This window comes from Hyperolius riggenbachi, chromosome 1 (genome assembly GCF_040937935.1).
Source record: "Hyperolius riggenbachi isolate aHypRig1 chromosome 1, aHypRig1.pri, whole genome shotgun sequence".
Taxonomy (NCBI): Eukaryota; Metazoa; Chordata; class Amphibia; order Anura; family Hyperoliidae; genus Hyperolius; species Hyperolius riggenbachi.
In genome coordinates, this window is record NC_090646.1 from 623,680,010 (window position 1) to 623,696,533 (window position 16,524).

The 16,524-nt window shown below is 44.8% G+C and overlaps 1 protein-coding gene across 9 annotated transcripts in view; it reads left to right on the forward strand.

Annotated features, from left to right (window-relative positions):
• Positions 1–16,524, forward strand: part of GHR (growth hormone receptor) — a 496,455-nt gene that overhangs the window by 468,382 nt on the left and 11,549 nt on the right. For all 9 annotated transcript variants that reach the window (XM_068251067.1, XM_068251022.1, XM_068251070.1 and 6 more), the window contains 2 exons: positions 3,632–3,789; positions 14,743–14,921. In XM_068251067.1, coding sequence (XP_068107168.1) covers positions 3,632–3,789; positions 14,743–14,921 — 337 coding nt within the window. The remainder of the gene's footprint in view (positions 1–3,631; positions 3,790–14,742; positions 14,922–16,524) is intronic.

Consider the following 16,524-nt stretch of genomic DNA (forward strand, 5'->3'; position numbering starts at 1 on the left):
AATGTTCTGTTTATTAGCTGTACCACACATAAAAATCATTATTTGATTAGTTTATTTTCACTTCATATTCCCTTTAAGATGAATTCTTTGCCCAAATTGGTGTTGGTTATCCCTTTGTTGAAACCGAAATTTATTTTTCCCCCTCTGAAAATGAAGTTATTTCAATTTATCTGGCACCATAGGCCTCCGGGAATTGCTAGAAATGTATTAATGCCATAGAAGAGGATAAATGGGGGGTTATTAGTACCCAATCTTTATAATCACCATGTGGACTGTCAATTGAGGCAAATGTTAGCTTGAATATCTAAGTACCCACATGTTACATGGCCTCAAATGGAGTTTCCACACTTTGCACCTTGGCACCCTAGCTCTGCTCTTTGGAACTTTAAAAATATATTCCACAGTTGGCGAAAGTTTTTTCCTTAAAGAGGAACTGTCCTGAAAATATTAAAATTTAAAACACATACAAGCTGAGCTCGGGGTCCACCCCACCCTACAACTGTGAATCAAAGACTTCCTTACAAACAGATCTCAGGTTGTCAAGCTGGGCTCCACCTCCTCGCAACCAAGGATCACCAACACAGGGGCCCCACAAGGCTGCGTCCTGTCACCATACCTGTTCTCCCTGTACACGAACAACTGCAGATCCTCGGCAGATTCTGTCAAGGTAATAAAATTTGCAGATGACACCACCATAGTCGGCCTGATCTCCAACAATGACGAGCAGGCATACCGCCAGCAGGTTGACAGGACTAGCTGGTCCTCAACAATGCAAAAACCGTTGAGACTATCATCGACTTTAGGAAGCACGCCTCCACCCCGCCTCCACTGCACACTGGAGGGATGGTGGTGGAAAGAGTGCCCGGTGTACGCCTTCTGGGCACCACCATCTCCAATAGTGAATACTGAAGTGGAAGGCAAACACTGTCTCCACCCAGAGGAAAGCCCAGCAGAGGCTCTACTTCCTCCGCCAACTGAGGAAGTTCGGCATGTCCCCAAAACTCCTGAGGAGCTTCTATACCGCAACCATTGAATCTGTCCTCTGCTCCTCCATCCTTGTCTGGTATGCTGGCTCCACCGATAGCGACAGACGCAAACTACAGAGGGTCATCAGGTCAGCGGAAAGGATCATCGGAAACCAACTTCCTGCCCTGGACTCCCTCTATAAGGCCAGACTACGCTCCAGAGCACTGAAGATTGCAAACGATCCCTCCCACCCTGGCCACCAGTTTTTCAGTCAGCTCCCTGTGGGGCGGAGGTATCGGAGGTTTCGGTCCATCGCGACAAAGACCACGAGACACAAAAACAGCTTCTTCCCCTCAGCGGTAAATTTGCTGAACGCGATAAACTCTGCTCATGCCCTCCCCCCTTAGGCTGCCCCTGTTCCTCCACGCTGACTTTTAGGCATGTAACCCACCTGGTTATGGAAAACTATGGCCTACAGTTATGTTTATGTGATGAAGTGATGGGATTGGTGGTTTATGGTTATGTTTATGTGGCTTATGGTTATGTTTATGTGGCTTATGGTTATGTTTATGTGGCTTATGGTTATGTTTATGTGGCTTATGGTTATGTTTATGTGGCTTATGGTTATGTTTATGCGATGAAATGTGTCTACTATGTTCTATGTCCTGATGTCTCTTACGTTTCTATGCATACGCCCTGTATCTGTATCTGTTGTGCCAAGCCCAATTCCGGGCACGACCCAGTCGTGCTTGGCGAAATAAAAGCGATTCTGATTCTGAGATAAGAAGTATATTTCTCCCAGTGCAAAATGAGCCATAAATGACTTCTCTCCTATGTTGCTTACAGTAGGTAGTACAAATCTGACATTACCGACAGGTTTCAGACTTGTCCATCTCTCCATAGGGGATTTATACAAAGATGCTGGCCAGCCTCCCTGCTCGCTGTACACTATTTTGGCAGTTGGACGGAGCACCTGCCATTCACTAAGTTCTTTTAAAAATAGAGAAAACCCTGAGAACCCCCCTATGAGAAGATGGGCTAGTCCAAAATGTGTCGGTAATGTCAGATTTCTACTTCTTATTGTAAGTGACAGGAAAATAGGAGAAAAGTAATTTATGGCTCAATCATCCAGGATGATGATTTACGGCAGTCCAAAGTTTAAAACATTTATAGCAGTAGAGCAATTGTGTTCGGAACTATATTTGTATTGTATTGTTTGTATAACATTTATATTGTGTTTTGTGTTTTTTCTCAACCCTGTATGCCAAGTCCAATTCCGGGCACGACCCAGTCGTGCTTGGCGAAATAAAATGATTCTGATTCTGATTTTACTATTGGAGACATGTACTTCTTATTTGTATGTGTTTTAAATTTTAAGATTTTCGCGACAGTTCCTCTTTAATTACTACAAATCTGTCCTGGTGGCATAAGTTGAAATGGCAATCTACTTTATTCAACCAGGATATCATTTGCGACCTTTTCTTGTTAATCCAGCTTTTATTCCGGGACTTCAGTACCCTGTCACCTCTAAATGGCACTCATACCACATATGTTTCGTAAAAGATTTACTGGATCCTATGCTGGATCCTGCTTGTGTACATAGATAGCATGGGAACGTTAGAAGGAATCTGAACCCCACCTTCCCGAATTCTATGAGATAATGTTGAGAGCACTTCTAAGTATCATAGGTTTGACTTCTTTCATTAAAGTGGTGTGAAAATCTGACATAACAATCAATACAAATGTATTTTCCAACTTTTTATTACTCATACAGTTACCATATTTGCTTTTGTGCACAAGTAATATTGCCTTTTTACAAATTACAAATTCCCAAAGTACAGTTTATCTACTCTGAAAGCTGCCATGGCATTTTATTGAAGCTGCTTTTTATTATATATTAAAACCTGCTAGTGAGCTCTTCTGAACTGTGTGCATGCTTAAAGAGGAACTCCAGTGAAAATAATGTAGTAAAAAAAGTGCTTCATTTTTTACCATAATTATGTATAAATGATTTAGTCAGTGTTTGCTCATTGTAAAATCTTTCCTCTCCCAGATTCACATTCTGACATGTATTACATGGTGACATTTTTACTGTGGGCAGGTTATGTGGCTGCTCCTAGCTGTTTTGGCTGTTAGAGACAGCTGTAAACAGCTAATTCGTGTCTGTGAACATTGTTACATTGTGGCAGTTTGCCCAGAGTACCGCGGTACTCAGAGCTTCTTGTGGGAGGGGTTTCAGCACAAAATCAGTCATACAGCGCCCCCTGATGGTCTGTTTGTGAAAATCATTATATTTCTCATGTAAAAGGGGGTATCAGCTACTGATTGGGATAAAGTTCAATTCTAGGTTGGAGTTTCTCTTTAAAGCAGAGAGAGCTTGTTGTTATACACAATGTAACAACTGAGGAATGTAAAAAAAAGATAATGTTATCTCAGATGCAGATCATAAGCTGAAGGGGCATTCCACTGCAGGACTAAGTACTGTGTTTAACTGTTTGAATTCTGTTGTGCTACACATTTTTTTGTGCTAGGAGGTTTAATACTGTAAGGATTCTTTTAGAGCAAAGAAAAAATGCTGAGTTTCAGGCCACTTTAAAGTGTGTTATCTAATGCATTACCGATGCAGTAAATTCCTATGAAAATCCAAATTATCCCCTCTTTTCAGACCAATGAATTGGACCGACTGCCCCGATACCACGTCTGCTGGAGAAAACTCCTGTTATTTCAGCAAGAACTACACCGCCGTTTGGGTGGGCTATAAAGTCCGCCTCATTGGTGGCAATGTCACCTTTGATGAATACATCTTCATGGTGGATGATATTGGTAAGCTGCAGACTTCTCATAGTTTGAACTTTTAAATGATTGAAATAAAGTAACCTTTTACAAAAAAAATTGGGGGGGGGGGGGAGTGGATAACTAGTTGATGACTAATTTTTAAAGGTGCATGTTTGGGGGCTGTAATTTTTGTTTTTTCATTGCATGGTGAATAGCCAGTCATGGCTCATGGGGGTTAGGTGTCCCAATGTTTCTCTGGTTGCATGACTGCTTAAAGAGAACCTGAGGTGGTTCTTGGGGTGGCAGATGGGACAAAGAGGCATGTTCTCTGCCTCATGACGTGCCTCTGTGTCCCCCAACCACCGCTCTCTGCCCCCCCACTGCCGCACTATAGCCTCCCCCAGGAGCGGTGAGGAGCAGCGGTTTTTGAGGCTACATGATCCACTCAGCCCCCCCGGATCAAGCAGCCTACTTTTTTTGTTTTTATTTTATGAGCCCACCTCGGGCTCTCTTTTTCATGTTCTGCCACCTGAATGTAAGTTGTAAGTCCAGAAAAGTCATCGCTCATGCCGCCCAGACGTAGATTGAGAATGCCGCCGCAGAAGACCGCACACACTCCCACAGCAGCCCCAATCCTGCAAGGGACCATGTGGTCCCTGAACTTGATCAGTGATGTTTTAACCCTCAATGATCACTATTACATATAGTAACAGTGATCATTGAGAACATTTTAAAAAGTAAACAGAAAAGTTTCCATTACTTCCAGGAACGATCATGCGCACTTCCGAAGGCAGCAGTTATTGGCCAAAGGAATCATGTGATCTCTTCACCCTGTGACAGCACTAATTGGCCCAAGGGTTCATGTGATCCCTTGACCAGTGTTCTCCCAGACCTTCAATGATCACTATTACAGCTCTTGATTTTCTTTTTGTTCCCTATGCAAATGCATAGAAAATATTATAACAAAAAAAAAAATATCACCCACAAAAAGGACTAATTTGTCCTGAAAAAAAACAAGATATAGACCATTTAGATGTGATAAGTAGTGATAAAGTTATTGGCAAATGAATGGGAGGAGCACTGAAATATGAACATTCCTATGGTCCATAAGGTGACAATAACCCTGAGAGCTGAAGTGGTTAAAGTTGTGGATCTAATAAAAACAAACTGAATTCTATTATAAGGCTGGGCAAGAAAGCTAAGTATGAGTTAATGTGTAAGAACATTTTAAGCGTTTAAAGTGTACCAGAGCTGTCGATAAAAGAAAAAGCGATACTTACCTGCCTCTTCCTCCTGCCGCATAGACACATGTGAGTCCATCGCCGACCTCCCGCGGTCTGCTGTTCAGCTGCGATCAGCCCCGGTAATAGGCTCAGTCGGGATCAGTCTGGGCTGCTGCGCATGATCGTGCCTGAATGGCGGACCACGGGAGGACGATGAGGGATTCCCATGTGTTTATGCTGCAGGAGGAAGCAGCGGGTAAGTATCGGTTCCTCTTTTATCAACAGCTCTGGTTTTCTTTAAAGTGAATCTCTTTAGTTATTTTAACCACTTTACCACCACAGGTGCGTATATCTACGCTCCTTTTAACACCCTTTGCCCACCAGGAGTGTAGATATATGCACCTACCGCCGCTGTCCGCGCTCCCGCTCGCTCGTGCGCGTGCTCCCGGGTTCGTGCATGCCGCCGGCCGCTCGCCCGGAGATCAATGAACGGGAAAAAACATTCCCGTTCGTTGATCTCGGCCCCCCAGCAATGATCGGCTGCTTCTATGAGAAGCAACGCGATCATTGTTGAAAAAAAAAGTTTCCCAGCCTCGTTGAACCTCCTGTAAGTGTACTTCCTACACTTACAGGACGCATTTGCAAAAAATGACTGTGGCCATCTTGTGGCCAAATAGTAAAACTACATCCAAAACATTTTTCATATACAAATACATACTTTTACACTATAAATTAACTCATTACCTCCCACACTCCCCAATTTATTTATTTTTTGTGTAATAAAAAGAAAAAAAAATTACAATAAAAAAAACTGAAAAATAATGATTTTTTTCCCCCACATTTTTTCCTTTTTTCCCATTAAAACACATTTAGAATAAAATAATTCTTGGCATAATGTCCCACCTAAAGAAAGCCTAATTGGTGGCGAAAAAAAACAAGATATAGGTCATTTCATTGCGATACGTAATAATAAAGTTATAGACGAATAAATGGAAGGAGCGCTGAAAGGTGAAAATTGCTCTGGTGTTCAAGGGGTAAAACCTCTCAGTTGTGAAGTGGTTACATTTGCTATAAATTTATATCAGTGCTGTTCAAACCTTTGCCCTTCATTACAAGCTTACTCTTAAAAGTACAGACTCTGCTAAGCTATGATGGAAGCAAATCATTCTAAGTTGATGCAGAGCTGTACAATTTGTTTTATGCAGGTTTATGCAGCTTGAAAATGTATCAATCATCTCCTACCTCAGCTTCCTTCGATTTTCAGGATGCATAAATTTGCAGTAAAATGTTGCATAATTCTGCATCACCTGCATATCATTGGCCAATCACAATTAGCTACATAGCCAAGAAGCTGTTTTTACTCCACAGTTCAATAATTATCATCAGTCTCTGACACACCCATCTGGCATTTTCTGCTGGAAGCTTGGGTGATTTACTACTGCTGCGATAGGCGGCCTTGATCTGTAGTCTACAAAAATCGCAGATTCACTGTTCAAATTGGATAGCAGTTCACCTCAGGACTTCACTGTGTTATTCCTGGCTGCAGTACTCACAAGATAACAGCTGGCTATGATGGCTTATAAACAGGGCTTTTGCCAAGGAAATGTTTACAACACATCCCTGCAAACTGGAATAAATATTATATTAATGCTAATTAATCCTCTGTAAGACCAGGGCTGAGCCCCATGGCTGTGAAGGGGTGGGGGGCGTGTCCTAAACCCTTCTTGCAAAGCACCCTTGTCACAATGTAAAGGACGAGCGTTTTATCTCTACCTCTGCGTGCCCCAAAAATGAGATGGGGTACAGGAATGTGGGGGGAGGGGCTTATGGCACTCTATGGTCTCTAATAAAGCGTACAGGTAAATATTTAGGGACCTCGCAGCACTTTTGTACATCAGGCCACTATCGCGAGAAATTATAAAATGTAAAATACATGTTTACATACACTAATAAGAAGCACATTAGATTAAATATGAATTACTTTTCTCCTTTGTTACTGTCGCTTACAGTAGGCAGCACAAATCTGACCTATATGGACTTGTCCATTAACTTATGGGGTATTCTCAGTATCTCCTTTAATATTTACAAAAGAAATCCCTGGAAAGGATCTATACAAAGATGCTCACCAGCCTCCCTGCTCATCTGCACACTATTTTGGCCGTTGCACTGATCAACTGTAGCTTAGTAAGTACTTTTCAAGATAAAAAAAAACTGAAAATCCCCCATAAGGAGATAGACTTGTCCAAAACCTGTCAGTGACAGGAACATAGGAGAAAAGTTATTTATAGTGCATTTTAATCTGGGAGAAATGTACTTTTTATACAGTAAGTATGTATGTGTACACGTGTATTTTAATTTTACAACTTCGCGATAATGGTCCTTTTAAGACAGTTATTCTTAAATTATACACTATAACGTGTGATAGTTTATGGATATTATCTTCTTCTATTCCTCTTTTTTGCCTCTTTCTCTGTCTTCTCTTTTGTTTTTATCTTTTCTTCTTCTTTGTGTCCCCTCTAAGGCACTCTTTCTTCTTATTTTTACTTGTAAAAACCTAAAGTTTCTGTAGAACCCCTATGTATAGAGAAAGCAATGTGTTGTATCCTCCCTGTATTTGTAACTATGATAGCAATGTTTTATAACATGTTTGAGTATCTATACACTCACATTGCTTAAAGCGGATCTGAGATGAAAAACTAACTATAACAAGTAACTTGTCTATATACTGTATCTTATCTAAAGTTTAGTTTACACAGCATATCTAGCTGCAAACAGCTTCAACAGTCTATGATTGTTTATTCCTGTGATACAATGAGGACAGCCATGTTCTGTTTGTCACATTGCACACAGGCAAGCTGATAGCATCTCCAGCCCTCAGCCTGTGAAACTTAACTCCCCTCCTCCCTCCTCCCCTCTGCCTCTGAAAACTCTGGCTAGTAACTTCCTCCTCCTGCCCAGACTGAGCTCTCATAAGCCCTTGGTACATGAGAACAAAAAAAAATATTTGGCTTGAGGAATGCCCTATAAACTATATGAAAGGAACACAATTATGCAATGAGTAAAAGTTTACTTTGGATCCACTTTAAAGTGTACACCGGGTGGAGAGGGGGGGGAGGGGGGCAGATGGTACATAGAAGCTTGTTCCCTGCCCTTTTCCATGCCTCTGTGTCCCCTATGCACCGCTCTCAGCATCCCCCACACCACGCTGTGACCCCCTGAATCTACCAACAAGCTGCTTGTCGGCAATCTAAAGGGGAAGGGGTGTCCCTTGCAGGAGAGGCACTTCTGCAAAACGCCCACAATGGTGTTAGGAATGCCCCTTCCCCAGCTATAATTGGGCAGCTCTGCTTCTCCCCTGCCTCTCCCATGCCGCCTCCCAGCCACCCTGCTCTGTTGAGACACACAAAGCCAGAGCTGCAGCATCGTGACCCCAGGGGTCGCAAGCATTTTTTTTTCTTTTTACCAAAAGTCGGTGATTGAGGGATGTAGGACCGGCGACATTGACGCTACCTAATCTTGCAGCATGGTTTTGGGGTTTTTTTTGTAACAAAAATGCCCACCTTGGGTTTTCTTTCAGTAGAGTCCTGGTTATTCAGAACTCAACTAACCAGCAGTCTCAACCATCCAGTACAAATCGCTTGCAGTACATACAGATTTCATGGTGTGTACAGTATATAGAGTGGGGTACAGTACTACATTAGCTAGGCCTATTTTTAACATTGAGCTCAATTCTGGTAGCGTTTAGTAAATAATTACCTCATGGAATTGGGTTTACCTCATGAGGGAAATCAACTTTTGAATTCTGGTAGTTTAAGTAAAGTTTTACCTCGTATAATTTCATGAGGTAATTCATGTGGTAATTTTCTACTAAAAACGTGTGGTATTTAGTAGTGAAATACCTCACACTTGAATTCTGAAGTGAAATAAGGTGCGTTTGCATGTCTTTTACCTCACATAATTAGACCTACCTCTACCACATGATAAATGGAGTGTTGTGATAGAATTGTGATATCAGCCACATAACATGGAGCCTTTTCAGCTTGTTCTTTGTTCTGACCTCCCCCTCCCGACCCCCAGCCTCTTAGGGCCCGTTCTCACCTGAGCGGGAATCGCGCGATTCCCGCTCACGGCAAACCGCTAGCGGTTTAGCAAAAACCGCTACACAATGTAGCGAGTGGCAGCGGTTTGCCGGCGACGAACGCTCCGCGATTAGCGTGCAAAGCACGCTAATCGCGATCGCTCCAAAACTGCCGCAGTGTCCAGTGATTTTTCCGCGCTAATCGCGGGAAAATCACTCCCGCAAAACGCCGGCGGTTTTACGCCGGCGTTCTGCGATTACAAGTGTGAACGGGCCCTAAAAGTGCTCCGAAAAAACCCACAAAGTAAGTAGCGGTGTTATGCACAGAGATTAGGTCTGACCAGATACATTTTAGATAAAATAATCAAGTAGTTACATGCCTCATGATAATTCATAAAGTACTCAAATGGCAGCAAATTTTCCGACAAAATGCAAATTGGCGGCAGATATCCCCACAAAATGCAATTCGATTGGCGGCAGATATCCCCACAAATGCAATGAGATTGGCGGCAGATCACTGCCGGGCTGCCGTTCACAATACCGGGGGAAGCGGCTTAATGACGTCATCAAGCCGCGTCCCCAGTACGGTAAACAGTAGCCCTGAGCTGAACAGTGGAAGGTGCGCGATCAACACTGGAAAGCCATGACAGTGAGTAGTCTTGCGGATGCCCATCCCACAGCACATAAGGCAGGGGTCCCCAACCTTTTCCGCCCAGGGGACCACTTTCCAACCAAATTTTTCTCTGGGGACCTGGGGGGGAGCGCCTGGGTGTTTTGCACGACCTAGTGCGCAGCGGGTTACGGGGGAGAGGGGGGCTGGGGTGCGGCGGCATAGCTAGCATAGTTGCCCCAGTATAGGGAGTTTAGTTGCCCCAGTATAGCTAGTATAGTGCCCAGTATATAGCTAGTGTGGTGCCCAGTATATAGCTAGTATAGTGCCACAGTATATAGCTAGTATAGTGTCCCAGTATATAGCTAGTATAGTGCCCCAGTATATAGCTAGTATAGTGCCCCAGTATATAGCTAGTATAGTGCCCCGACCTCCCTCATCCGACCCGACCCCCCCCGCGGCACCCGGAGGGACAATCCATATGCATCCCCTTGCAGCGCTAAGAAGCATTGGTGCTACTACTCACCATTAAGGCACGCTCCTGCGTTCACGGGGCATCCTCCTTCTCCTCCTCTGTACTGCTCCGGCTGTTTACCGTACCCGGGACGCGGCTTGATGACGTCATTAAGCCGCGTCCCCGGTACGGTAAACAGCCGGAGCTATACGGAGGAGGAGAAGGAGGATGCCCGGTCAACGCAGGAGCGTGCCTTAATGGTGAGTAGCACCTATACTTTATAGCACTGCAAGGGAATCCATACTGATTGTCCCTCCGGGAGTCCGAGTGCCGTGGGGAGGGTGTCGGGAGGGGGGTCTGGAAGAGTATGACAGGCTGGGCTCGTGAGGGGGGTCGGGGTTGAGTATGACAGGCCGGGCTCGGGAGGGGGCTCGGGGTTGAGTATGACCGGCTGGGGTCGGGAGGGGGGTCTGGGAGCAGAGCAGCATGACAGGCTGGGCTAGGGAGGGGGGTCGGGGAGCAGCATGAGAGGCTGGGTTCGGGAGGGGGGTGGACGGAGCAAAATGACAGGCTGGGGTCTGGAGGGAGATCGCGGAGCAGTATAAGAGGCAACTGTCGGGAAAATACCTCATTGTTTACCGAGTGAAAAGCACTCGGTAAAGCATGTTTTCCCCCTGTGTCGCTAATTTATCGACTATAAGCAACAGGCGGGAAAATGTACAAGAATTAACCTCCTTGGCGGTAACCCCGTGTGTGACACGGGGTAAGCCGCCGGAGGGTGCCGCTTAGGCCCTGCTGGGCCGATTTACATAATTTTTTTTTTTCAAACACACAGCTAGCACTTTGCTAGCTGCGTGTTTGGTCTGATCGCCGCCGCCGATGCGCCGCTACCTGCCGCGATACAGACCCCCCCCGCATACCCCTTGTGCAGCCTGGCTATGCGCCACCAGGCTGCGCTATGGGGTGGATCGGGATTCCCTGTGACGTCGGCGACGTCGATGACGTCACTCCGTTTGTCGCCATGGCGACGGGGGAAGCCCTCAAGGAAATTCCGTTCAGAACGGGATAACGGGATTTCCTTATGGGCAAGCGGCGATCGGTGAGTACGGGGGGAAGCATGTAGCTAGCGCTAGGCTAGCTACATGCTAAAAAAAAAAAAAGTTGAAAAAACCCTCCCACGGCCGGCGCAGCCGCACATATTATACCACCAGGGAGGTTAAAAAAAAAAAAAATAATGAATGAGGTATTTTCCCGACTGATGCTTTTATCACCTCCCACAGCTACCAGAATTGAGCCCATTGAGTCTCGAGCAAACAGAAACCACACAGTTAATCGGCATCAGCCGATTCCTATCGGTGCCGGATAACCGAGACTCTACCTTTATTATCTAGCTCTTCCAGTAACTTGTGCTTGTGTTACTATATTGTTTTTGCCTCAATGAAAAGTTTGAAATAGAAAATGTAAATGCACTTGTGTGATATCCCTGCTAACAACAGTTACAGAGGAGGAACCGCACTTGTACCATTGCACTAAATGAGATCTATATATGGAGGCTGACTCAAGTTTGAAGACATAACAACAGGGGTCTAGTCCTGGAAAAAGAAGTGAGTGGACTCACCCGGAAAACTTCTGCGCCGCGCCAAAAAGTGGGCGTGGTCAAGCATAATGTGGGCGTGGTCATGGGTGGGGCCAAATATACATGACCTTAGCAGTGATGTAAAAGGTCTGCCAGGGAAGTTTGAGCTCTGCCGTAGTGTATCCCCCCAAAATAGATGTAATCTGACAGCATTTCACCAAAAAGACACATAATCTGGTAGAAGTTCCTCCAAAATACAGATAATATGGAAGTGGTTCCCCCAAAATAGACAGTGTGGCAGCAGCAGTTCCCCCAACATACACATAATTTGGAAGCAGTTCCCCAAAATACGCAAAACCTGGCAGCGGATCACCCAAAATACACGTAACACCCAAAATACATATAATCTGGCAGCAGTGGTCCCCCAAACATACACAATCTGGCAGCAGTTCCCCAAAATACGCATAATCTGGCAGCAGTCGTTCCCCTAACATACACATAATCTGGCAGCTGTTCCCCAAAATACACGTAATCTGGCAGCAGCTGTTCCTCTAACATACACATAATCTGGCAGCTGTTCCCCAAAATACATAACAGCAGATAATCTGACAGCAGTTCCCCCAAAATAGGTACCCCCAGCATAGGTAGCCAGGTCTATAGGTGTCCCCAGTATAAGTAGCCATGAGTATAGTAGTCCCCAGTATATGTAGCCAGAGGTATATGTGCCTAGTATATGTAGCCAGGTGTATACGTGCCCAGTATATGTATCCAGGGGTATACGTGCCCAGTATATGTAGCCAGGGGTATACGTGCCCAGTATATGTAGCCAGGGGTATACGTGCCCACTATATGTAGTCAGGGGGGTATATGTGCCCAGTATATGTAGCCAGGGGTATATATGCCCAGTATATGTAGTCAGGGGGTATATATGCCCAGTATATGTAGCCAGGGGTATATATGCCCAGTATATGTAGCCAGGGGTATATATGCCCAGTATATGTAGCCAGGGGTATATATGCCCAGTATATGTAGCCAGGGGTATATATGCCCAGTATATGTAGGCAGGGGTATATGTGCCCATATGTAGCCAGGGGTATATGCGCCCATATGTAGCCAGGGGTATATGTGCCCATATGTAGCCAGGGGTATATGTGCCCATATGTAGCCAGGGGTATATGTGCCCATATGTAGCCAGGGGTATATGTGCCCAGAATAGGTGTCCCCCAGCAGGAGGGGAGCAGCGCTGTGGAAGGAGAGCTGTGAGCAGCACCTTAGGGTGCTCTCCTTTCCTCGCTCTCCCCTCCTGAAGTAATGTGCGCGCAGCCGGCAGCGGGCGGGACTTACCTCTCCTCGTCGTCGGAACTCCGGATCTGCGTGCCGCAAGTCTGGTCTGATACAGACCAGAGCAGTTGCACGCAGATCCGACGCCGGAACGAGGAGAGGTAAGTCCCGCCCGCTGCCGGCTGCCTGCACTTTACTTCAGGAGGGGAGAGCGAGGGAAAGAGAGCACCTAAGGTGAGGGGAGGGGGGGGGGAAATGGCCCCCCTTCTCCACCGCTGCTCACAGCTCTCTTTCCACTGCGCTGCTCCCCTCCGAACATGGCAGGGTGAACGGCGTCCACCCCAGGGAAATAGTAAGTGGACGCCGTTCACCCGCGTCCACGCACCACTCGACCCCTGCATAACAACAAAAGTTGTTTAGTTGATACCTTTAAAGAGGAACTCCAGTGAAAATAATGTAGTAAAAAAAGTGCTTCATTTTTTACCATAATTATGTATAAATGATTTAGTCAGTGTTTGCTCATTGTAAAATCTTTCCTCTCCCAGATTCACATTCTGACATTTATTACATGGAGACATTGTTACTGTGGGCAGGTTATTTAGCTGTTTCTAGCTGCTCTGGCTGTTAGACAGCTAATAACAGCTGTTTCCTGTCTCTGAACATTGTTACATTGTGGCTGTTTGCCAGGAGTACCGCGGTCTTCAGAGGTTCTTGTGGGAGGGATTTCAGCACAAAATCAGTCACACAGCGCCCCCTGATGGTCTGTTTGTGAAAATCATTGTCTTTCTCATGTAAAATGGGGTATCAGCTACTGATTGGGAAAAAGTTCAATTCTTGGTTGGAGTTTCTCTTTAAAGAGTAACTGTCAGGCTGCAAAAGCTAATTTAAACCTCTATTCTCCTGTGTTAAACAGTTTAGAAGGAAGCCAAAAAGGCACTACTGAACTTAAAAATCTCTCTTAGTTTTGATGTGTGCTTATCAGCAAAGCTGTTAGACCCAAGCTCTTAAGAAGCCGAGAGCCGCATACCATACTGCAAAGCATTCTGGGGCCCTCCCCTCGGCTGCTAGTGATAAGTTACAGGGCTCGTGTTACAAAAGCAGCAGCCCACAGCACTGAAAAAACTCCTGGCAGAGTACACTGCATGAGTCCGCTATTGTTCCTAGCCACATGGCTAATCAATATTCACTGCACAGTAGTGTTTTACATTACCGATCTTTTGTGTGAGTGAATCATCAGGAAGCAGGCAGGACATGACGACACATTTGGCTTCATAGGAGACAGACAAACATGGAACCTGCCATGAGCTGTCAGGAGCATCATTCTCTGCAAATACTATATAAAAATTCTGTGAAATCCAAACGTGGACAGTGAAATGCATATGTAATGTAAGTACAGCCAATCTTTAGCTACTGATATATGTGTTTTTTTTCTCTGAGACCCTATACCTAACAGCTCCTCTTTAATGACTAACTGTACAGGAGTTCTTTGCAAGCTTTCGAAACTTTTAAGTTCCTTCTTCAGGCATGTTTCAGAATTAGATCAGAACCATACAAAGTACTGTCGCGTTCAGAGGCTTTATGTGACACTACTTTGCATGGTTCTGATTCAGTTCTGAAACATGCCTGAAGAAGGAACTTAAAAGTTCGCAAAGAAATCTTGTACAGTTAGACATTAAAGGTATCACCTAAAAAACTTTTGTTGTTATGTCTTTGTATTCTCTCCATGAGTAATACCGGGCCACACGCAACTGACTCTAAGTTGTAAAACTTTACTTCCAGTGAGGCCAGACCCGCCTGTAGCCCTGAACTGGACCGCTCTGAATGTCAGCGAGACCCGCTTGCACATGGACATCCGTCTGACATGGGAACATCCAGCCACAGCAGACGTTAAAAGCGGATGGCTCTCCCTGGAATATGAGGTGCAAATAAAAGTGGCCAATGAGATGGATTGGAAACCGGTAAGGAAAATGGCTCCAGTACTAATGGCAATCAGAGGTTGGGGGAGTTCCAATTTATAACGTTTTCAAACAATTCAAGTGTGTCAGTATATAAAATAGGTTTTTGTTACTCTTCTGTGCCTTTAGCCTCCAGGCAAAGTTCTGGGAAGTTAAAGCTCAGCAGTGAGAGTTGGAAAAGTCCTCTCCCACCACAGAATTTTACCAAACTTTGTTTGCGAGTTCTGTTCCAAAAATGTCTTACCTGCTGAAAGGAGCTATTTCGGGGGAGATAAAGAATTTCTGCCTCTTTAAGTAGTTATTTGTGAGTGTGTTGTCATTTAAAAGTTCAGTCTCCTTTTCCGCCAATCGCTACAACTTTTGGTAATATTAATCACCCTCTGGGCTTCTAAAACTATTTCCCGCCATGGGGTGTCTTTGGTCCCAGGTATTAATGAACTTTATCATGGACTTGTCTCTCTGTGGATAAGAACGGTTGATAGGGAGGTTTGGCTGCTCTGGGGATTACAGTGAGAACTGGAACTTTGAACCCAACCTTCCAACCCTTGACATCTTTTCGCCACCTTCAACTCCCTACTCAACCCCATTCCTGCACCCCCCCCCCCCTCCCCCTAGCTCCACCCTCTCAGCTACCTACTTCACTGGTAAAATTGCTATCCAAAGTAAATCTCACGCCTACATCCCTCACTTCCCTTCACCTCTCCCCCAGGCCATTGCCATGTCCTGCCCCTTACCCCACCTCAACCTCCTTTACCTCTCCCCTCCCTCCTCCTCTCGGTTGGGGTCCACCAGGGCTCTGTTCTGTGTCCCCTACTGTTCTCAAGTTACACCTCCTCCATCAGCAAAGTCATCTCCTCCCTGAGCGTCAAATACCACCTATATGCTGATGACAACCAGATTTATCCCCATACCCCTGATCTTTCCTCCTCCACCATGGACAAGCTCTTTTCCTTCCTCTCGACTATCTCCTCCTGGATATTAGCCAGATTCCTGATGCCTAATTTGGATAACAGTGAGCTCCTGATTCTAACGCCCCGGGCTGCACCACCCCTCCCGAATATTCACATCATGTTCAACAGCACAACCATACACCATGTTGTGCTTCTGAATACAGGACTGCATTCGACCCAATGGGTCAGAGAGCTCAGAGAAGCTCTTTTGCATAGATAACAATTGAAGTTTAAAGTGACACTGAAGAGAAAAAAAACGTATGATATAATGAATTGTATGTGTAGTAGGGATAAATTATAGAACATTAGTAGCAGAGAAAAGAGTCTCATATTTTTATTTTTAGTCATATAACTTTTTTTTTTATAATGTTGCATCATTCTGTAATATTTGCAGTTTACAAACTACACTCTGTATTTTAAACTATGAAACAGAGCAGAGCTAATGCCCCTTTGAACTTCCCTGCAGTAAAACCTTATCTGCAGTTGTCTGTCACTGTTTCCTTGATGTATAAGTGCTTCAGAAAACTGCGCTGTCTTCCACCCAAGTTGGATCAGAGAAGCTCTTTTGCACAGAAAACAACGGAAATTTCTTAACTCTTCCTGTACTGGAAATTATATGAGACTAATTTCAATGTAAAAGAGAACAGAGCTAGAAA